A 24,208-nucleotide genomic window follows, 5' to 3' on the forward strand; every position below is an offset into this window, starting at 1 on the left:
GGAAACAAATGACAATCGATCTATCCACCTGTTCTGCATATTTAGCTCTTTCTCGTATTTCGTTGCAAATAGAAATTCAGTGGTAATTGGTAATTTAAAATTAATTGACTCAAATGCTTTTAAAATTTAGGGGACCAAAAAAACGCGATATAACGAGTGGCTACTATATTACAGTATATACAGAAATTTTTAAAATGTGTTTAACCATAACAGAATAAAAAGAAATAACAATTTTTACTGCTGTTTTGCTGAGTTTTCCTTCTGTGTTTTCACTTTGTTTTGTCACTATTGCACTCACTTTTTATTCACTTTTTCTGTATTTCAACTCACTTTTCTCACTTTTTCAAAGGGGAAATAGCACTCCGAGGCCTGATTGAAACATTTAATAAGAGAACAAATTGTGCTTACAAGTTTAATTTTCTTACTTCATAAAACCTAGTGCAACTAATGCTTATATTGTATTCTTTAACAAAGCAATTTAAGAAAATTTGTGAATTAGATCTTATACTAAATGTACTCTGTGATTTGTCTAATTGTCTGTTGGTGATATAGATCTAAGAGTTTTTCCAGAAAATGACTTGAGATACAACTTGTAACTTGAAAAGAAGACAGAATCATCAACAGAAAGTGACACTCTACCTGGAGCTTTTGCAACCCTTCAAACTTGAATAATCACATTCAAATTTGACAAGTAAACACTTTCTAACACTATGTGTGTAGTGTATACCAAAAATGATCAAAATCAAATAACAATTACACCTTCTAGCAATATGTTGTTTGATGACCATATCAATTTTTTTACAAATTTATTAAATGCATAATATTCCTTGATTATTTATCATATTTGTAAATTTTTTTATTATTTTTCATTTGTTACTGTAATATGAATTAACTATATTAATTACAAATTACAGTAACAAATATTAACTTTTCCTACTTTAACATCATTGATTTTGGAAATTTATAGATTTCTGGATTTAAACGTTTAATAGGCATGATATGCAAACAAAACTGAGCGATCCAAAACAAAAAAATTTGCAAATTGCTGGGGGATAGATGCACTATAAAGTCTCCCCAATGTGCCTCTGCATTTAATTCAACTAGTAGGAACCAGTCAAAATCAGTGGTTTTATTCAGTTAAAATACAATGAATTTATTTAAATTTTGGCATTCTACACAAAAATCATCAGTTATAGCAAGTATTTTCCAGGCCATTTGCTTGTGATTCAGGTCTACTTGTTCTCTGATACCATGAGGCTCCTTCCACTGGTCCTTGCTCTCAATGGCTTCTTTCAATTTTGCATCCATGTCCCAGGGTTGCAAATTTAGCATTCCTAAGGTCAATATTTAACATGTAATTAGCAAACAAAGTATAATAGAAACTCACAATAGTGATGAACAAACATGTTGTTCAAATGGTTAAGAAAAACTAAATGGCATGCCACTGCCTGATGTGTTTGTCACTTGCCTTCCCAAATCTTGGGAAGGCAAGAAGGCCATATCTTGGACTTAACATTATCTTTGCCATTCCACCACATCTGAATCAGTGTACGTTTCTCAAATCTTTCTTCAGTGGCATTGTTTACAGCAGTGTTTTTCAACCTTTTTTTTTATCTTACGGCACACTTGAACTTATAATTAAATTTCCATGGCACAAATTTCTGCAGAAAAAATCACATGATTTAAAGTTATGTTTCTAAACATTCTATCACCATATTACTTGCCACTTAACCTAATTCTTTTTATATTTTTTGTAAATTAAATAAAACAATATTGTTGTTCCTTAAAATAGCAGCAGGTATAATAATAGTTATGTAAATGAAAATTGTTAAATAACTCACTACTCACCACACCAGAATTACTTCAAAAAATTATTAATTTAAATAAGAAAAGCAATTAACATTAAGACCTGATTTGCATTTAAAAGTGACATGATAATTCCCTTTAGAAACCTGCCCAATGTCCCACTATTTCTAAGTTAAAATAATTTTAACTAAATATGGACAATTATAGATACATTTTTGATTTAAAGAAAATTTCATTTTAAATGAAATAACTCTGTGTTATGTACATTTGATTTTGCTTATGAATATATATTTTTTACTACATTATGTATATGTTTATTTATTACAATGAAAAACTTGTATAATCAATTTAAAGAGGTTTTAATTTTTACACTTACTGTTCTTTAGTCTTCTTTCAAAAATAATTTATTTAACAACCTTTGAAAAAATTTTGTGGCATACCTATGATCATCTCATGGCACACCAGTTGAAAATCACTGATTTACAGCCTGACAGCTTTAATTTGATACCTGAACAGTATTTTTAGCCCTAGTCATTTGCACAAATTAAGACAGAAAACTGGAACTCTCTTTCAATTAATATATAGATACAAAATTGGTTTTACTCCATAGGCTAGGCTTTAATGATGGAAAAAGAATGAACCAGTCTCCTAGTAGTGGAAGAGTTCAAATTTGTTTTAGATGGAAGATTGGCATGTAGAAAGAATCATGATTGTCTTGCTGCTATTATTTGTGCAGTTGTTTCTCAATTATTATGTAAACATCCAATGATTGCCTAAATGATCAGGCTACAATTCAGCTAAGTTTTAAGTAAATAATACAAAGTAATTTGCTACTAGAGTAAACATTAGGCATAATCTCTTAACTAAATAAATAATTATAATTTTAATCATTTATTAAAAAATTTAGAACCTTCTGGAAAAAAAGAACTGACCCAGGGCAGGGCTTGAACCCGCAGCCTCTGCTTGCCTTGCAGTGCACTTGCCAGTTGTGCCACCCTCATCCCGAGCAAGCCTTCACTTCCAGAGGTATTTAAATATGGATATCGAATATTAAAAAGTACTTAAAATTATTTCAAATAAAAAGCACAAATTATTTTGTATGGAATAGTCATCTCTAAATAGAAAACTTATTTACACTTAGTTTACTCTTTATTAGCAATTCCTTTATACTTTTGTTGAGGTTTGAGAGTATTAGTTATTCTGTTTACCTAGTGGTCATGTGATGATTTTTCCTTTGTTTAGAATAATTAACTTGTTCCTTTATATTCTATACATACGGTTTCAAAAGTGTGGATCACAACAGGTTTTACAATTGCTTGTCATGTTTGTTCTATAGACTTAGAAGGGCAAAGGCACAATGTTATCATGCCTGAACTATTGCACATTTCTCAAATATCTTTTCAGCATCATCATCTACAAGGTAAGAGCTTTAATTTGATACCTGGACTGTGCTTCTAGCCCAGCCATTTACTCAAACTAAGTTGGAAAACTGAACTTTCAGTTAATATATAGATTTTCTTTGACTTTTGTTTTAAGATGTTATTGCCCCTCTAGAATTATAGTCTTGATCTATCCCTGCTTCCATGTCTCAACATATTGTGTACATATACTTATCAGCTGAGGATATTGTCCAAAATTTCTTCAGCAGGGCTGCCATTGTGTTTCCACTACATCAATTATGTCTTTGTTTTCAGTTTATGGCAACGGAACTACATTTCATCATCAGTCATGACCCTGATATAAACTCTGCCAGATTCTGTTTATGGTGCTGCAGGAAATTGCAGCACACATCCATACACTGTTGTCTTTGTGCTGCAGTTAGTCCCATGGCCACCTCCATTTCTGAGAAAATGATATGCCAATTATCCAAATGACTTTCTCCACCCAGCCAATGTTGGCTAGCTTTCTCACAGTCATTTTACTTCTGGAACTGGTCTCCTTTTGTTGACATAAGGCCTTCTACCCAGTTGTACAGTTTTCTGTCATGGTGCATGCTCTCCACACATGTCATCTAACAATGCCCTTGTTGGTTGCTATCCATTTTGGCTAAGCATGTACTGACAGCAGCTGAGAAAATGCCTTCTGCCAGCTGTGTATTGCACCTTTCTGACCATACTGAATTTTTTATTTAATGCAATGAACTTTTACTAACATTCTTCTGTCTTTTCATAATTGTAAAACACACAAATATCACAAAAACTAAGCCACACAGCTGTTTATCAAAGCTACAGAAAAAGATTTATTCCACAAATATTTTCGACAGTATATATAACTCTTTTCTTCTCTTAGGCAAATATCATTCATAGAGAACAGAACGTATGAATTCAGATAATAGAACACAAACAGAAAATTTGATCTGCTTTGGTTACAAAAATACTTCTAAAATGCTGTGGGGACCAAAGAACACTGTTCATATCAGAATGCCTTTTCATCACATTAATGTCACTGTGCAACTCTCTTATGTTTGGCATACTAGAGCTACAGATATAAGTTTAGAAGCTTAAACAGTGCTAAGTCACATAGTTTACAATAAAACATCTGGAACAAAATGTTCAGCAATGCAATATTTAGACCAAATATAACTTAATTGAATTTTTAGAAAATATCAACACATCTGGTAATATGGCATCAATCTAGTCCTGTCAATTTAAAATTAATGAACTTATGTACATTTAAGCTGATTGTCCATGTTATGATAACATCAATAATTTTCATTAAAATTAATGTGTATATATGAATGAGAAATGATTATATGGTGTGTATTAATTTTAATTTTTCTTTAATGCAATAAAACAAATAGGTCTTATGTTGAATAATATCTGTTTTATAATGTATTAATTTAATTATAGATACCAACAAAATCAGACTTTCATAGAGAAAAAGTACCTGATTTCCAAGGTAATAAAACCAGCAATAAAATGCAATCTTCTGTATTTGCTCAAAAAGAACCTGAAAAAACTGTTGGCAAAGATTTAGATTATGTTGGTTTTGCTAATCTACCTAATCAAATTTATCGTAGAGCAACTCGACAAGGATTTGAATTTACAATAATGGTTGTAGGTTAGTGATCATTTGTTTTTTTTTTTTTTTTAATATCATCTTTAGTATCATTATTTAATAGAATAAATATTAAAATATCAAATTTATTTAACTTAATAGGTGAATCAGGTTTAGGAAAATCCACTTTCCTCAATACGTTGTTTTTAACAGATATATATTCAAATGAATATCCAGGACCAACTTTAAGAACAAAGAAAACATTAGAAGTAAGTAATAAAATTAAAAAGTTATAAATTAACTTTTATATATACTTGATTGTATCACTTTCCTGTGTGATTCAATTTATTTTTAATTAAATTTAAAATTAAAAGTTTTTATAATTTTATTAAATTAATTGATAACATCATAATCATATAATATGCTCTGAATGAACTTGTGCACTTGTTTTTATTTTACTTCTTATTTTTTAAATGGAACTTATAATTTATTTAAATTTTTAAAGTTATCATTTTGAGATAATTTCAAATTAAAATGAAATTATATTATTTGAAGTATTGAACAATAAATTTAAATTATAAGAGAAGCTGCTTTGCTTTATTGGAACAAAAAACAAATATTAATTCCCTAGCATTTTTTAGCTTTAATATTTTAATTTTAAAATATTTATCAACTATTTTATTTTTTTTCTAAAATTTTCCTAAAAATATCATTATAATAAAATGACTAATACAGGTACTCCTCACTTTACGACCTATCTGCTTAACGACCACTCGCACTTACGACCAATCGAGTTTCGATCTGCAATTCGGGGAATCCCTTTTCTCAGCTTGAATGTCGGTCAGTGGCGGATGGTGACATGTGCACTAAGTGCACTATAATAGGCTAATAGCATACTATAATAGTCTTTTTATGAATAAATTTGAAGTTTGTTGCATAATTTATATAATTTTACAACGATCCTATATTCCTAACGTAAGCTCCTCGCTTATCACCAATTCGCTTAACGACGTAGTCATCGGAACGGAACTCGGTCGTAAAGTGAGAAGTACATACCTGTAATATATTAATATAATGAATAAAAATAAATCAATTTTTAAGATACAAATTGATTTTATTTATTGTATCACTAAGATTTCTATGTTATTTTATTCAAACAATTAAAGATAATTAAAAATAAATTTTAATTCTTTTCTTTAAAAATATTAAAAATTAAATTATATTAATTTTATAATACTAATTATTATTATTCTACTTTGGAATGATTTATCATTAATTCTGATACCATTTTCTTTCTCTCTTTCTTCCTTTTTCCTTTTTTTAAACTTTGTTTCAACATTAATAAATATGTCTAATAAATAAATAAAAATAGAATATTACAAAAAAAATTTGTTCACTAAAAAAATTATAATAATATTAATTGTAAAATATAAAGTCTTAAATGCAAAATCTTGCTTTCAAATAAGGATTAACTTCATGCATTTTCAGAATGAACACTTTATATTCTGTGATGAGTTTCTAATCAATTTTATCTATCACAATATTAATATCATACAACTTTTTATGTGAAATACAGAAAAGAATGTAAATTGTATATAAGATAATATGCATTGAATAAAAATTAAATATTGTAAATAAAGAAGTAATTATACCATAATGTGTAGAATAATAATTAAATGAAATTATTTTTTTCAGTAAAAATTTTATATTTGAAATATATTGTTATATGCAAAATGAAATAATTATTTATTTCATATAATGTAATTAAATTCTCTTAATTTAATAATTTATCATTATCAGACAAATTGCAGCTTTGCATGATATATTTCAGCTTTTTTTTTATATCATTAATGCAAAAAGAAATTAAACCAAATGATTGTAAAAATTTTCTAGCAAATTTCTCTTTCATTATAACTTCTTTCTATAATGGTAACTTCCTTCCTCACAGCCGACTGCTTTCTTCTAATGGTCTATTTACTGTAATTTCTTCAGATGTCATTTAGCCTTTGGGTGAGAGGATTGTATTGATTTTGAACATTTGTACATTATTAATGAATGTTGGATTAATTTTCAAAAAATCATAAATTTTAATAATTTTTTTTGTGTAATTGCTTAATTGATATTTTTCAATTGATGACTGTTTTAAAATAAATTTCTTTATATATTTCAAATCAAAATTTTCAGATTTTTGCAACTTTGAAAGATTGATTAATTGACTCTAATTTTAAAAAAAGTAACGAATATATGATAATTTCCAAAAGATTAAAATAAAGGATTAAGTGTTTTCAGGGCCAGATCTAGGGCTTATTGAAATCCAATGGGGCCCATTTTTTTTGGATTAATAATCTTTAAATTGGGGTTTAAAATTAATTTTTAATAACAACAAAGTCCGAGTTGAAATATATTTATTTATAAAATGGTGTTGAATGACAAACTTTTTATATCTTATATAAAAAAAACATAAGAAATAAAGAAATATTTATATTGATTAATTACATTACATTGATTACAATAAAACAAATAATACTATAAATTATCATTATTATTATTATTATACAGTTAGTAATATACAATAAGTGCTCATTGTTAATGGAAAAGTATTAAAAATTTATGATAATTCAATTTTTGTGGGCCCTTGTCACTTGGAGGCACATGGCTTAAGCCTTATTAGTCCCTATGTAGATCCTGAGTGTTTTAGTAGTTTTTACTTTCAAACATTCAGTTTTATTTGTAAAATTTACTTTTAAGGGCTCAACACAGAAATTATGATTTTTCTTCAAAATTATAGAAGTCTACTTTGATAATATTTTCTTTCATTGTTATATAAACCTTTTGACTTTATAGCTTACATTTTGTTTTTTTGTAGATAATCAAAATGTATAATAAATAGACTAAATATCATAATATCATAATTGTATTTGAAGATATTTTTATGCTATATTGTAAAAGTAATCAAATTCTTTAAGAGCTACTCTATAATAGCTTAGCTTATTTGTTAAAATTTCTGTTAGTGCATAAAAAAGTCTACAGTTACTTTGCTCCATCAACTCTTTATCTAACTTACTTGAAAGGATCAAGAAATAAGTATTGATTAATGTTTCTGAAGAATTTTGTTCTGTAGATTTAATTTGAAATTATGTTCTTACCAGTTCAAACTGGGATGAATGTTAAATGGAATATATAACACTCTAATATGTAATTTTTTTTTTCCAATTTTAACTGAAAAGAAACTGATTCAAGTTAATCAGATGACCAAGCAGAGCATTTCAAAAATATTAATCTATATTTATTTCCTACCATTTCAAATAAGTTATATAATTTTAAATAAGATGGAAGCCTATTATTTTTATTATGAAAATAATTTTAATTTTTCATATGAGAAACACTTGATTAATTGAAATATCTTTATTCTGACAGAATTGTATGTAGTGAAAGGACTGTATTATAGTTATGTAGGATACACTGAATATATATTCATGATTTATAAAAGATTTTTTTACTATAAATGTATCATTGATTAATTATGCAGCATAATTATTTTTCTTATTAATGCATAAAGTTTAGAAAGAAAAAATAGTACAGAAATTATGCAAAGAATAATAATTTTATAGCAGATTGAATAAAATGTTTCAAAATGAATATACATACATACTGTATTTCTAAGCTTACTTGAATCTCAATATTTTCTGTATCTACATGAATCAAGTTATAAAATCAGTTTAGTAATGATTTTACTAATTAAACTGTAACAATAGAGCAGTTTAATAATAATAATATTATTATAATTATAATTTTTAATTATTTAAAAGGATTAATTAAATAGCATACATGCTAAAATACTATAAAAATAAATAACTGCTTTTTTACTGCCTCTAGTATGGAAAGAGTTAAATGTCCTGATAAACTTGCTATTTAATTAATTTTTTTATATTTTTATTTGTAAAAATTTCAAAATGTAGTTGTAAAAAAAAAATGTGTGTGTGTTTATTATTTTATTTTGTTTCTTGAAACGTGTTCATAAAACTATTAAAGTAACTGTAAATTATATTGTTTATATAAGAATTTCAATTACAGTCAAAACAAGTTTTGAAAGTTAGAGATACAATTTTAAGAAAAGTCAAATATTAACAAATTAGTATTAAAGAAGACAGTAAATAATTTAGGAGGAGGATTAAAATATCAAAGTATATAATGCATGGAAAAAGTTACTCTAACACTACAAAACTGTAAAAAATGGCAGATTTCTGAATAGCATCACCTACACTATTAAAAATTTATTTATTTAGTTTTTATTTTATGCTCCTACTTACACTCAGATTCTATAATATCATAAAACTAACACACCTTATTACTGAGAAAGTTCATTTATTCAGCTAAACAAACGTTTTCAACCTGCTTGATGGGCCATCCTGAAGCCCATCAAGCAGGTTGAACTTTCTCAGTAATAAGGTGTGTTGGTTTTATAATTTTATTTTATGTCTTGTTTTAGAAACCATCACTTTAAAAATTCTATATTTATCAATAAAAATGTGTAAATTGCATGAATATAGAAAAATTTATACATATGGGAAAATTTATACATAAACTATAGGCAAAAAATCAGGGCCAGAAAAATATGATGTAAATTGTGGTAAACTGATAATTCCAGAAACATATACACAGAGTTTGACTGTAATACACTATCAACCAGTTCTTCAAAAAACTATAAAATATAATAAATTGTCAAAAAAAAGAGACTTAAAATTCTTAACATTTTTTCAGGTAGAAACAACTAGGGTGCTTCTTTCAGAGAATGGTGTAAAGTTAACATTAACGGTTGTAGACACTCCTGGATTTGGAGATGCTGTAGATAATTCAGAATGGTATATTTATTTTAGTAGTTTTTTAAAATTTAATAAGATTAAGAAAAAACATGAAATTATGTTAAGTTTCATAAGTTAAAAATAGTATATTAATCACAAAGTGATGCATTAAGTTCCTATTGGTTTAAAATTTGCTGTTAAAAACATTATTAATTATATTTTAATAGTTGGAAGCCAATACTTGAATATATAAATCAAAGATATGAAGATTATTTAGAAGCTGAATCAAATGTGCAGCGAAGTTACATTTCTGATAGACGAGTACATTGTTGTTTGTATTTTATTTCACCATCAGTATATGGGTATTTGTTTTCTTGAACTATATTTTATTGATTTTTTTGAAATTACATAAAATCAATGTGCAAAATTTTATTTTAACAGATTGAAACTTCTTGATATTGAATTTTTAAAACAATTACATGACAAAGTAAATATTATTCCTCTTATTGCCAAAGCTGATACAATGACATTAGAAGAATGTGAACTCTGTAAGAGAACTGTAAGTATATTATAATTTCTTATAAAATGATTTTTTAAACTGTATAACTACATTAACAATTCAGATTTCTTTTAGAAATCGGAAGTTTTATTAAATGAAAAACTTCTTAACTCTTGTCATTATCATAATTTTTATATTTGAGTTGATAATGAATGATAATATAACATTGAATATTTTGGAAACATTTTACTTTTAATAACACTTTTCTGAATCTTGAAGGGAATGGTTTATTTGTTGGAATTTTATGTAATTCTAGCAAATCTTTAATAAATTAAAATCAAAGACTATATGTACAAAATATATGGTGTGTGAAAATTTTTTTCATAAAAATTTACTCTTGGGTCCCCAGTATACATTTTTATCGTGATTCAAAATAGCATTTCAAATATCAAAGAAGTGTTTTCAAGAATTAAATTTGTGAAATGATTTGTTTTCCACTCAATGTGAAGCTCTGTTACTTGTCTGTTTACGACACTAAACTAGTAAAAGTTTTACTGGAAAATTTGGTGAAAAGTCAGGGAATTTAAGAATTGAATAGAAAGGAGAACCCTGTTAGAGCATTTTTGTATAATCAGATCTTGTTTCTTTGTCATGGACCAAGAAATGAAGAAACAGTATATCAATAGCTTACCTCTCAACTGGAAATGTTTTTTCTAAGAGACTTAAAGCAATATTGGATCATGTGCATTGAAAAGCAAAGGGATTATGTTTAAAAAAATACTTGTGAGATCAGTACAGTTACTGTAATAAATTTCAAAAATTCATTGCAGATAATAATGTGATTGATATATTATTAAATTTAAAAAATAATAATAATAATATTTTTTACATATGCATGTTAAAATAAATATATTTTATATATTAGTTTTTAATTTCATATTAATAACTAAATTTATTTAGATTTTAGGACAGTTGGCAAAACATAAGATTAAAATTTATGATTTTCCATCATGTGATAATGATGATGACAACAAAACACACAAAATTATTAAGGTATGCTACTTAATAAAAAGTTAATAATAAATAATATTTATAAAGATTAATGATTGGTTATGTGTCTTTTTTATAGCAAAAAGTTCCTTTTGCAATTATAGGAAGTAATGCACTGATAAATGCAACTGGTAAACAAATAAGAGGTAGAAAATATCCTTGGGGAATTGCTGAAGGTAAATATGTTATATTATATATATAATATATATATTAATTTTTATATTAATTTTTATTATATATATACCGTATTTTACGGACTATAAGATGCACCTTAAATTTTATAGGTATTTTTTTTTAAAAATTGCTTAAGACGCTACGGACTATAAGACGCACCTGAATTTTGGAGGCAATTTTTCAAAGAAAAAAGTGCGTCTTATAGTCCGTAAAATACGGTATATATATATATATATAATAATATTTTATATATTATATTAATTTTTCTTTGCTTGTTGAAAGTCAGTTTTTTCTGGAATTGAAATGGTTTGAACATAGTTTTAAATATGAGATGCAGATCTAATATAAGAATTCATAATTTTGTTGAGATTTAGTTTAGTTTATTAGTCTCGAGGGGTGATTCCCCAAAACCAATGGAGCCATTTTTTACAGAATTTTTTACATTTTTTTATGTCTGTTTTTTCAAGATAACTCTCAATTATTACAAAAATTGTCAGGGGTTATTCTGAATTTTTGAAATATTAGCGAGGTTGAGGCTGAAGTTTTAAACGCGAAAATGTGTACGTCGGACGTTCAGCGCTGTCTTCCTGTAAGCATAGAAGTTTGACAATGGCATTTGGAATGTCAGTGGAATCATGCTCAATGTTCCAAACACCATTGTCAAACTTCTATGCTTATGGGAGGACGGCCCTGAACATCCTGAAGTTTTGCGTTGAAAACTTCAGCCTCAACCTCACTATTATTGCAAGGAACTTACACATTTTGATAACAGATATTCCTCACAAATTATGAAATTAAACCAGAATAATTTTCATTTATTTTCTATCAAAATTAATATGTGATGTATATATACATTTTATTAAATGCATTTCTTTACATTCAGCAAATAAATGAAACAGAGAGAACATGTTTTCCTTACAAAAATAATACAATTCTTTATTTAACATTACTGTAATGAAGATTTAAACAACAAAAAAAATTATCTTTTGTTTATGTTAATAATTGATTTTACCAGCTGTGGAACTGACTAGTCTACAATTTATTATAATCTTAGATTAACAATTGACTTTTGTAACTATCAATTCTGTGTCATAATTTTCCACTGAATATTTTATTATTAAATATTACTTCAAGAAGAAATTTTAAACTGTTAAAAAACTTGGATAATTTACTTGACTATCTGTTTCTATTCTTAAATTTTTTTTTGTATGTCAAATAAGTCACTGTATATTCATTGGCATAAAGGTGAGTTAAAAATCTCATTATTATTCTCAAGAAATTCCCTAACATTCCTATTATTCAATTTTTCTGGTACTACATAATCTGGAATTGAAAAATCCAGTTACAGTATCATTCTAAAAAATTTTGTCTATACTTTCCATGCTATTTCAAAATCCAAATTATTTCATATTATATTATATATTATTTCTATAGTAAAGCATAAGGTAAGGCAGGACATATTATAGAAGTAAAAAGTTTTTGACACAAATGGGTTTCTTTTATTTTTAATTTTGAAGAAAAACCTCTTTCAGATTATAGATGTATCTATTTGTTTTTTCCATCAAATAACTTGAAAGCTTTCCAAATGACTCAATTAATAATTTAATTTCCCTAAAATACCATTTATTTGACTTTCTTAATTTTGAATTGTTCCTAAAGATCATCTGACAATAATTACACAAAGTGAAATCTTAGTAAAAGAAAAAACTATAGTATACAGATGATACAATCAACTATTAAATTTTTCTTCATTCAATTCCAGATCATCATCATTTATAGATGCTAGCCTTTCTGGTAGATCATTTATATAAAGTAAAAATAACATAGGACTGAGATAGTCCCCTGTGGGATTCCTATCTTAACTTCAAAAGGATTGGAGTACTTTCCATTCTAATGTATAATAGCTTCCATATTCAAAAACATTTCATAAATTACTCTAATCAATTTAACACCTAATCCTAATGAATAAAGTTTTATATACAACTGTACTTCAGATGGAGTCAAACACACACATGACAAAGTCAATAAAACTTGTAAATAATCTGTACCTCTTTTTTTCTAAAGTTCATTGAACAAATAAATCAAAAATGAATAAATTATCTGTAGTTGATTTTAATTTGCTTTTTATAAAAATAACTACTAAATATTTTATGACATTCCAATCATTTTTGTAGATGTGAACAAATAATATGATTCTCAACATCAATATTAAAACTATTGGTCTATAATTAATTTGATCTGATTTTTCTGCTTTTTTTATGAAACAAGGCATATATAATTTCTTTCCATCAACCAACAGTTCTTTAAGAGCAATACGCTTGAACATTTTTAAAATAAAATTTTTCAATAATAAAATATAAATAAAGTTCTTCATATCTTTATTCGTATATTTTATATATCCAGAAGGATTTTCTCTTTTTCAGAAGTAGTCTATAATAGAATCATTGTCTGAAAATCCAACCTAAATTTTAGAAAAAAAATTTGTTTTTTCTAATATAATTTGTGCATTTTAAAAAAGTCAATCTGATGTTAGAACAAAATGGAACAAAATTTTTGACTATAATTTTTTAATTATTTTCCAGAAAGAGAGATTATCTTTCATGTTTAATAGATTACTTTTTAAAATAAAATTGTAATTTCATTTTCTTTTTTCTTATGAAGATTTTTGAAATTGTTTCTTTATTAAAATCTCATTTGATGAGTTATATTTAATTAAGATTTTCTATAATCAATTAAACAGTTCTTTTTCCTTTGCCTCATTATAATTCAATCTTTATCAAACCACAGTTGTCTGATTTTATTAGCATTTATATGAAAACTTTTAATTAGTTTTAATTGAATTGCAGCTTCTTCATAATTCTAGGTAATTTCTCTACCATTTCTTTAATCTTCCTTCAAATTGGCAACTCTGTGCATAAAAAACTAAGGCAATTCATCTACCAAGAATGTTATTGCTTATTTTCAAACATCATGTTTATCACTGATGAATAAGAAATCAATCATCAGGTTTATTAATAATGTTTCTGTCCAAGCAGAGCAATGGCTTTGACTCAGGAAAAATATAGTCATTGTGCACTTTTCAGCTGCAGGATGAATGAGACCATTTGATATTCATTGATAGATAACTGCAGTGTATTGTAGAATAGCATTTTATTGGCAGTTGTCATAGACTGAAATAGGCATTTTTGAAAAGTATGTACTTCATTGTTTCAATCCAGTTCATCCAAGGAATAGATGAACATATTCACAATAACAGATGTCACAGAGGACAAATTCATTTGTTTAGTGAATCTTAGTCACAGTTCTGTCCAAACTATTATTACAAACTGTCTTTACCACTGAAAGAACTGTGTGCAATGGGTTCCTCATCACCTGAATATCAATCAGAAGGTGGACCAGATGATTAGAAATATAGGTTGGAAATGAAAAAATTCTTGTCATGAATTGTAGCTGATGATGAAACTTGGGTGCACCATTTTCAGCCTGAACACAAACACCAAGATCTCAATGGAAAAATCCAAGATTCTCTCTCCTGAAGAAATTCAAGTCCATCAGAGTGATGCAGGAAAGACAAAACTGACGGTGTTCTCTGATCAAAATGGGGCATCTCCTTATTGAATTCCTAGATAAACAAAAGACAGCTAACATTATGATAGGAAATTCTATGTTCTAGGCAAGCAATTGAGCCCAAATGGCCTGGGATTTTCTCTAACGATATATTATCCCTCTTTACAACAGTACCTGCCCTTACATCATCAATCTAATTAAAGAACACTGCCATTGCAAACACTCATCCACTTCATTTGCCATCTTGCAATTTTACCATGTTTGGGAAGAACTACATGAGGATACTGATTCATGCCAGACAACAAATTGAAAGAGGTGAACCGATTTTATGAGAAAGCAATTCTCCACTTCATAACAAAATTGGTGATTACTTTTTAGATAATTAAGATACTTTCCATTTTATAATGTATTAATGGATTTTTTGACTGACCCCAAGAGAGTTGTAAAATAATAAAAATTAATAGCATTTAATCTTTTATACATGGCCTATCCCAAAAGTTTCTGGATGGTATTAATGGCACTATCTGTATTGAAGTCACAAATTCTGTAAGTTTGATTGAGGTCCCTCTAACAGTTGTTATACCACAGGAATAACTGTAACAAGAAATTCTTTGTGACACTTATGAAGAAGTCACATTGGAACAAAGAGCAAACATCAAATTCTGCGTGAGATTACTAATGGTTCTGTAACATTTTGCCTAATGTTACAGGAGGCTTATGGGGAAGAGAGACAAATCATTATCCCATATATCAGTTTATGAGTAGTTTGTGAAGTTTTGGGATATCTACATAGAGAATCACTGGTTGACAATGAGTGCAATGGGAGAACATCAACCAATTGAACAGATGAAACTATACAAAAGAGTTTGTTCCATAATAATGGAGATTATTAGTTGGGCATTATGAATCATTTGCTGGCAAGAAGTGATTGGGTTTATTTTCAATACCAAATGCAAGGCAGTCGATCACTTCTTGACAGTGCTCCAGCTTACAAGTGCATTGCCATCTGCAACTTTCTTACTTCAAAATCAGTCCAGTCCTTGATCATCCATCATATTTGGCACCTTGTAACTATTTTTTGTTCTCAAAACTGAAAATGAAGCTAAAAGGAAAACAGTGGCACTATTTTGGACATCCAGAAGACTTTGATTGTGACTATTTCAATCATCTAAAAGAAAGATTTTCAGCAGTGTTTTCTAAAACTATATGACCATTGTAAATGTTTACTTATTTGGAAGGGGGTGTATTTTAAATAATTGTAAATAAAAATTTATGATTATTACATTAAAGTGTGTGTTTTAATGAAAATGTGGAAACTTTTTGGACAGACCATGTGTTTGATTTTAATCAATATGTAACTAATTTATTAATGTTACCTGACAAAACATTTAATATATTGGTATACAATAAATATTTCATTTTAATTGCAGTTGACAATTCAGATCATTGTGATTCACTTACAGTGAGGAATCTCTTATTAAGGTAAATATGATTGTTTTTTTTAATACAGGATGTGTCAGAAAACTTTGACCATTCTCAAATGTTTATAATATAGCAAAATTTAACACTAAATAAGTTATTAGTACAGAATGGTCATCATTTCATGCCATTCTAATATGCATAGAATACTAATTTCTTTTTAAGTCTTCAGTTATTTATTACAGTAAATTTGTGCTTTCAATAACACACAGTTTATATAGTGGCAAGTGGCAAGCAAATTTTATATATCATATCCATTAAATGCCATCTACTATTTTGTAAGCTTATTTCTAGTCATAGTAAATTTCCATATTCTTACCTTGATAGTGTGCTATTTAAAACTTCTGTAGCATCAAGTTTTGAATATTCAAACTGTGTGCTATTGCAAGCACAAACTCTCTTTAATAAATAACTGAAGATTCTTTTTTTTAAAAAAAGCAAATAATTACATATACAGTGTAATAATGTATAAAAAAAATGGCAAGTATTGATGATCAGTTCAAAATTTAACATAAAAGATTGTTTATTCAAAAAGTATTTCATTGTTACTTGTTTATTATGTTTATTATAAAAGAACAAGGATTGATTGTAATATGATCATTGTAATGAAAAGATAAATTCTTAGAATATTTTTAACTGCAGTTTTTAAAATTTCATGAAGTAGATTCTGCATGTAATAATCAATTTTAGACTTGAAACTGAAAATAACAACTGATTGATAAAATTTAGTTAAGTAAGTATTAATAAATGAGAATATGATTTGAAGAAATTTTGATTTCATAGATTCTTACATTGAAAAGACATGTTACAATTAAAAAATGTATAATGTGAAGATTTATTAATTGTTATTATTAGTACTACTGTTATTTGTAATTAACGCATTGTTTGTCTGCTACCAATTCTAAACTGCATTATGTTAGTTATATGCCAAACAACTTCTGGATTAAATTGGGCTACTTTAATCTGGCAGTCATTTGGCATATTACTAAAGATATTGGACTTTGGGATGTTTAACAACAACTAAAATAATGCATACGTAAACTATCGTAACAATTAACAATTAATGTTTAACATTGAAAATACAGATTAAGACTAGTAACAATAACTGATACAATTACATGTTATCAACCAGTTTGATTGAGGCTGATAGTAGCACATAAAGAAAGCTTAATACAGTTTAGAGCAAAAATCTGCATAATTGGTCAAAAGGTTGAGCAAAGGCCGGTTGCCATGCTGTATCTGATGCCACTTGATGTTTAAGTCCCCTTGTAACCTCTTGAAGATTAGCTCCTTTTTAATTTGGGTAATATGTGAACAATGATCAGAGATTGTCCTTTATCATCAGCAAACTGTACTTTCTTCTTTGATTTCACCGAAATAACTTGATTGCTAATACAAGATCTTGTTAATGGTATTTTCATTTGTGAGATGGATCTCTTGTTAGCATTTTGTTAGTAAATGTCATAATGAAAGTCCAAAAATGCAGAATGAGTAAAGGAAGTTGGACTAGCAGATAAAAACATCTCTAGATTGATAGGCATTGTGGTTTTGACGTATTTCTTATGTCAGCAATAAATCTACAATATAATTTGTTCACATATTTAATGCAAAATACTATTCTGGATAAAAAATGCATAGCATATAGTTTCTAATAAGTTATTGGTTAAATTTACAGCTTATATAAATGCTAAATCAATAAAATATTTTAAATGTATTATTTTATAACAAGAAAAGTTTAGAAATTATGTTTACAAAATTTTAGGTTTATAAATTGAAAATAAAACAGAAACATAGCATTAATTACAATATATTTTGCAGGATATTGTGCTAACCAAAAAGTACATATAAAATATCTGCAAATTTATTAAATGATAATTAAAAATTACTTTGCTAAATAATTTACTTTTATAAAATAAATTTGATGTTTAAATGTCATACAGTGTGGTCAAAAATGACATAATTTATAATACAGTTATCCTATGCATTTCCAGTGCAATGTCACCTATTATAAAATTAATATAAGAATATTTCCTGCTGAGAGGAGCAACAACTTGTTGGACCACTTCAAAAATAAATAAAATATTCAAATTTGACACACAGCTAATACTGCAACTATTTTATTTTATTCTTAAAATTTTATTATGTATAGAGTAAAAAATTAAAATAAAAACATTTCTAGAAGTTACCAGCATGCATGGCCATTTAAACTCCCTCAAACATCATGCAGTAATTTTAAATGATCTTTTCCTTTAGCTCCAATTTCAGTCTCTGACCATAACTACTGTTAACATGAAATCTTAAATTCATCCAATTGTATCATTGGTATAATGTGCGATTCTTGTAGCTGTGAAATTAACTAACAAAACAATGATTTGAAAGAGGATATATGATGTCAAAGATCTAATCTATGAATTAATGTCTATATGCTTTGACTTAAAAAGGCCATTTACTCAATGATAAAAATAACTGGAAAAAACTTTGATTACAATAAGTAAAGTTTTTATGTTTTGGCAAAGTTTCTATATGCTTATTTTAATAATAATAAAATTAACTAAAAATAGGGGGGTGTTTTTATTACTTGAAAATAAAAATAAATATATCACATAAGAAATGACAAAAAATGACTTTAATTTCTTTTTTATCTCTTCAATGGGTTTCAATCATTGCAGTGTCTGCTGTAGTGCTAATTGGAATTTGAATTCCTTCAATTTCTCTTTCGTTTCATAAAACATATTGATATAAATCTAAGAGAGAAAATCAGAAGTATGAAGATTGAGATAGCCAATATCTGATTGAGAAAGCATGTTTTGCCTAACTAAGAGTGATCAATGGAAGCCCTGGTAACTTAGACACCTTAACATCACAAATACTGGCTTTAGTACTGTTTTGATGTAGGGTTTCTAGGCACTTGGGATAAAATCTGGGACAAAGTGAGGAGTTTCCAAAAGATACTGGACACTAATTTCAGAGCATGTAATAGATATTTTTTTTTACTCTGCCAGTGACAGAAGTTCATTTAAAATGTGGAACAAGAAAAATATACCTCATAGTAGGAATAGTTTGTAGAGTAAAATTATCCTGTTGCTAGATGGCAGTCAGAAAAACTCTACTATATAAAACTGAAAAAATGGTCTCTGTCGGCATATCGAGCACCAGCAAAGCATAGTGGCAAACCTAGGAATTGCCAGAGTCCATGTGCGAGTCATTTTTTTACCATAATTTAGTATGCCCTGATGCCTGCATCAGGCCTTTTGACTGGTTTGGGATAATCCTGGAAACTTGGTACATCTGCTAACCCTACTTTGATATATGGTAGGGATGCTAATAGAAATGCATAGTTGCAGCAGGTATTTATTTTTGAAAATGGTCTTCTGTAAATACTTGTACTATTAATTTAAAAAAAGTTAGTAAAAAAATAAATAAAACTTTTAATATATCATGTATAATTGTTAATTAATAACTTCAAATGTCATAAATATTTTAACTTCCTTTAAAACAATGCATTTACTTTTTCATAAATTAGATATTTGTAAATATGATTTAATCTATAGATAAGTAAAAATTAAAACAGTGTCATAACTGAAAAGCTTTGATAACTTATAAATTTCTTAATATTTTACCAGGACACACATGCATGACTTAATGGAAGTTACAGCAAATGTTCATTATGAAAATTTTAGAAGTAAAAAATTAGCTGGTGCCAGTGATGGCAAATCAGTAAGAATATCTAATAAGTAAGTTTGAGTTATAATTTTTATTCTGTTTTTTTGTTGAATTAATCTTAAAAGTGTAATTTCTCTAATTTTTGTAAATTTTGTTAATTCCTTTATCATTGCACTAATTTAACCTAAAATAACTTCAAGTAATATTGTTTAGCTTAAATATAAGATTGTTTCCCTTTTTATTGCAATATGCTGTAATATAGGCTAATCATCATTTCATTATCTAATAATTTAAATTTTTATAATATAAAAATTTATATTATTAGATAATTACAAAAGTGAATAAACTAGTTTTCTTATAAATTTTTTTAACTTGTATATTTTTAATCCTAGCATTATTTTGTTTAGTTACTTGGTTTACTTGGTTATTTGGTTATTAGTTACTTGGTGAATAACTTTGTGAACCTTAAAGCATTAAATTTTTTTAAAAGGAAAAAGTTCTTAGAATTTCTTTTATACTATTTCAATTAATTTATGATAACATATTAAGAAGGATTAATAATTAAATTTCTTTTATAATTTGCATTACAATACTTTGCTGTCATATTTTGTTTAAATGATTGAAAAAGAAAAATTTTTGCAAATATAAGAATCATTTATAATGTCTGCAAGAGGAGGAAAAGCACAGTTTGTAGTGGGCATGTGAATATGATAAATACATGTAATACGCAAATCATTGTCTCTTTTGAATCAACATGTTTATTAACACTGATATTTGTGGCAGAAGGAATTATAACAAGCTTTAAACTTTTACACCTTTGCAATCTTATTTTACAGAATCTATGCACATGTTAATTTGGTGATCTCAATTTTTTGAAGCAACAAATAGATGATGTCTTCATCACAGACCCTGATCACATGCTTTTCACATTAGGACTGTGTGATATTTCATTCAGGGTGGTTTTTGGGTTGTTAAGAAATAAAAGTATTTGAAATTAATTTATAATGGCTTTTCTTATTTTAATTTTATTATTTTACTTGTGATAATAATATAAATCAGTATCTTTTTTTTTTTTTTTGGTACATACATTATAATTCCTGTATTTTTTTGTATATTTTTACTTGTGGCATGCCACAGAATTCTGGGAAGTGCCTTGGTGTACTGTGCATGAGGAAAGGTTACAGAGCACTGTTGTAAAGTATACTTAATTGTAAAAATGGGAATATTGCTAAAAACACACATTCACCATACACAAAATATGTCAATCAATTGCAATAAATCATCATCCTCTAGTAGACAACATAGGAAAAAAACATGAGCTGTTTGTACCAAACCTGGAGTAGTTAAAATGTTTGGATTTGCAGGAGCTGAAATGAAACATTGAAATACCATATTTACTCGCATATACAGGGGTGTTTGTGCTCCGGGGAAACCCCGGAATTCCGGGGATCGTCGTTCAAAAGGAAGTAGGAATAATAATGAATTATTTATTTTGATCTGGGTAATTTTGTTTGCTTTGAAAGCAGAAAACGCAAGGTCAGTGTGTGTGGTGAAAACTTTTCCTTTCTTTCTCCAAAGGCAGTGATAATGCGTGAAAAGGGGGAAAAAACTTCTTTTTTGTTCTTTCCTTATTGCGAGTTAAGCCGGATGCACACATGCGGCGCGGCAAGGAAAAGCGGCAGAATGACGTCACTTTTTCTCGCCGCGGAGGTCTATTTCGTGCCGCTTTTCTCATGCCGCGAAAGTTGGTCGAATTCTATCTTTCGCGGCGGCCGCCGCCAAGACACGTTTCTATCAACCAATAACATTTCGTCTGGCAGTCACGTGAGAAAATACTATCACGTGGTGTTTTAATGGCGGAAAGTTCGACGCGGTTAACCGAGATAACTAACATCAGAATAAAGAGGAAAGAATAATAAATTTAACACAAATTCTACACAGATACAGTAATCATATATTATTTAATTCAAAGAACAAAACAACCGAATCTTACTCGAAATAGTATTCTTTATCGAGAGATCTTAATCGAAGAATAAGCCTATTTTGTACATCAGTTCTTTATCGATCCAACAAAATATCTCGGCAAGATTCTTGCCAATACGATATCTCTAATCCAAAATATTCATTCGAATCTTCGACGAAATCTTCTAGCTAAATAAAACAAACGGTACAAAACAAAATTTGTAAACACGTGGATAGCGGAGTGTCGATATCGTTCGCCATCTTGAATACTGAATGCATGCGCCGAAATGTAAACGGATTGCCGCTTGTGTGGTCGTGCATCCTCCTTTATGACTCATTCCCCCGGTTCTCGGACATTCTCTTCTGGATTCTTTTCGGCAAGTAGGCGCGGCAGAAAAAAAAGGGAGAGACTTCGTTCGACCAGATGTGCGATCACGTGACTCTGGGTTCAAAGGTCTTATCTCTCCTGGCGTGGCGCCAATAAGTAGAGAAGGGGGATTTTTCGCCGTATTAGCTATTTGTCATTGATCGCTTCGCAACTTTTTTTTCTCCGCTGTGTAAAATTTTCGTTTCATTTATTGATGCACGTGTAAATTTTTCGTTTCGTTTATTGAAATATTTTTTTATTTATGTACGCAAGAGAATTTCACTATGAAATTTCTCGATATAAATAGTGATATTATACAATTAGAAGAAGGTGTCCGGAATGCATTTAGGTGGAATTGGATTGAACGGAGAGATGGTAATGGGGATACCATCGGCACATGGTGCAAGAAAATAAATGTTGCTGGACAAGCATATTGTGTTTTTTGTAACTCACTGCTGAAGTATGGTGGGGAAGGATTCAAGGCTTTCACAAATCATTCTAAAACTGTGACGCACATAAAATATTCAAAGTGCATTAGACATTCAATGACTTTAAGTAATTATGCTAATTCAAAAAATACTGATGACTTACTGGAGACTGATGCTCGGCCATTGGATATAGTGACAAGAAAAGCACGCCAAGAGGTATTAATAACTTCGTTTATCGCCGAGAATTCTCTTTCTTTCAATGTAGCTCCCAATTTAATTGAACTCTGCAAACAGTTGAGCCGCGATCAGACGGCACTAAACTCGTTGGAAATGTCCAGGACTACTGCATGTTATAAGATGAAATATGGGCTCGCAAAAACTATTAAGGAAAATATCATTAAAACTTTAAAGGAGACTCCATTTTCTCTAAATTTGGATGAAAGTACTAGCAATGCTCAAGAAAGTATACTGGCAATATTGGTGCAGTTTTATGACAACAATCAAAATGAAGTTGTAGTTCATCATTTTGCATCTCTAAAGATGGAATCTTGCAATTCAGAAGCTGTTTTTAAAGCAGTTGTTAATACTATTGAAGATAATAATATTCCATGGGCAAACTTAATTAGTGTATTAATGGACTCATGTAACACCATGCGTGGAAAAAAAAGGGTGTTGAAACCAGACTACGATCAAACAAAGCACCCCACTTATTAGATATTGATGGTGACACATGTCACACAGCTAATAACTGTGCAAAAAAATTTGCTTCATGTTTTGATAGATACTTAGAAGATTTGTTTGATGACATCTATTTTGATATGAAAAGCTGCAGTAAAAGAGAAAATTTTTTCAAAATCTGTGAATCCCTTGCCATTAAAAAACTTAAGCCCTTGAAGAGACCAGACCATAGGTGGGTGTACATTTTGTGTGTTTTAGAAAGAATCAAAGATCTGTGGGATGCTCTTATTGCATTTTATTTTCACTACTTGGATAAAACTGATAAAGGGGATTATTTTTCTTATGTTGAAACTGTATACAATAAAAGAAATATTTCTGCAGCTCAGAAAAAAATTGTTGAAGGGGTGTATTCTTGCTTGCATTCCCAACAACTCACAAAGGATGCTTTAGCTCGGAAAAAAAGAATACTAAATGGGTTATTTGTTATGCAAAACAAAACTTTATTGCATATGGCATTATATTCAGCAGTATTACCAGAGTTCAACACATATATTAAATTATTTGAAACAAAAAAACCAATGCTTCATTTAATACATTCCAGTATTTATAAATTGATGGCAAAATTTTTCTCTTTTTTTATGAAGCCAGAAAATATAGAGTGCACATCTTATAATGATTTATTAAAGGTTGATGTCACAAATCCAGAATTCCATCTACCTAGCAAAGTAATATTTAC

At 28.2% G+C, this 24,208-nt stretch overlaps 1 protein-coding gene across 3 annotated transcripts in view; it reads left to right on the top strand.

Annotated features, from left to right (window-relative positions):
• The window catches only part of LOC136982987 (septin-7-like), a 91,718-nt gene that overhangs the window by 54,846 nt on the left and 12,664 nt on the right, over positions 1-24,208 (top strand). For all 3 annotated transcript variants that reach the window (XM_067279581.1, XM_067279583.1, XM_067279582.1), the window contains 9 exons: positions 4,656-4,866; positions 4,966-5,072; positions 9,565-9,665; positions 9,833-9,967; positions 10,047-10,164; positions 11,065-11,157; positions 11,234-11,330; positions 16,326-16,377; positions 19,998-20,108. In XM_067279581.1, coding sequence (XP_067135682.1) covers positions 4,725-4,866; positions 4,966-5,072; positions 9,565-9,665; positions 9,833-9,967; positions 10,047-10,164; positions 11,065-11,157; positions 11,234-11,330; positions 16,326-16,377; positions 19,998-20,108 — 956 coding nt within the window. In that variant the 5' untranslated portion in view covers positions 4,656-4,724. The remainder of the gene's footprint in view (positions 1-4,655; positions 4,867-4,965; positions 5,073-9,564; positions 9,666-9,832; positions 9,968-10,046; positions 10,165-11,064; positions 11,158-11,233; positions 11,331-16,325; positions 16,378-19,997; positions 20,109-24,208) is intronic.

Source organism: Centruroides vittatus, unplaced genomic scaffold (genome assembly GCF_030686945.1).
Source record: "Centruroides vittatus isolate TY-2023 unplaced genomic scaffold, ASM3068694v2 contig_875, whole genome shotgun sequence".
Lineage (NCBI taxonomy): Eukaryota > Metazoa > Arthropoda > Arachnida > Scorpiones > Buthidae > Centruroides > Centruroides vittatus.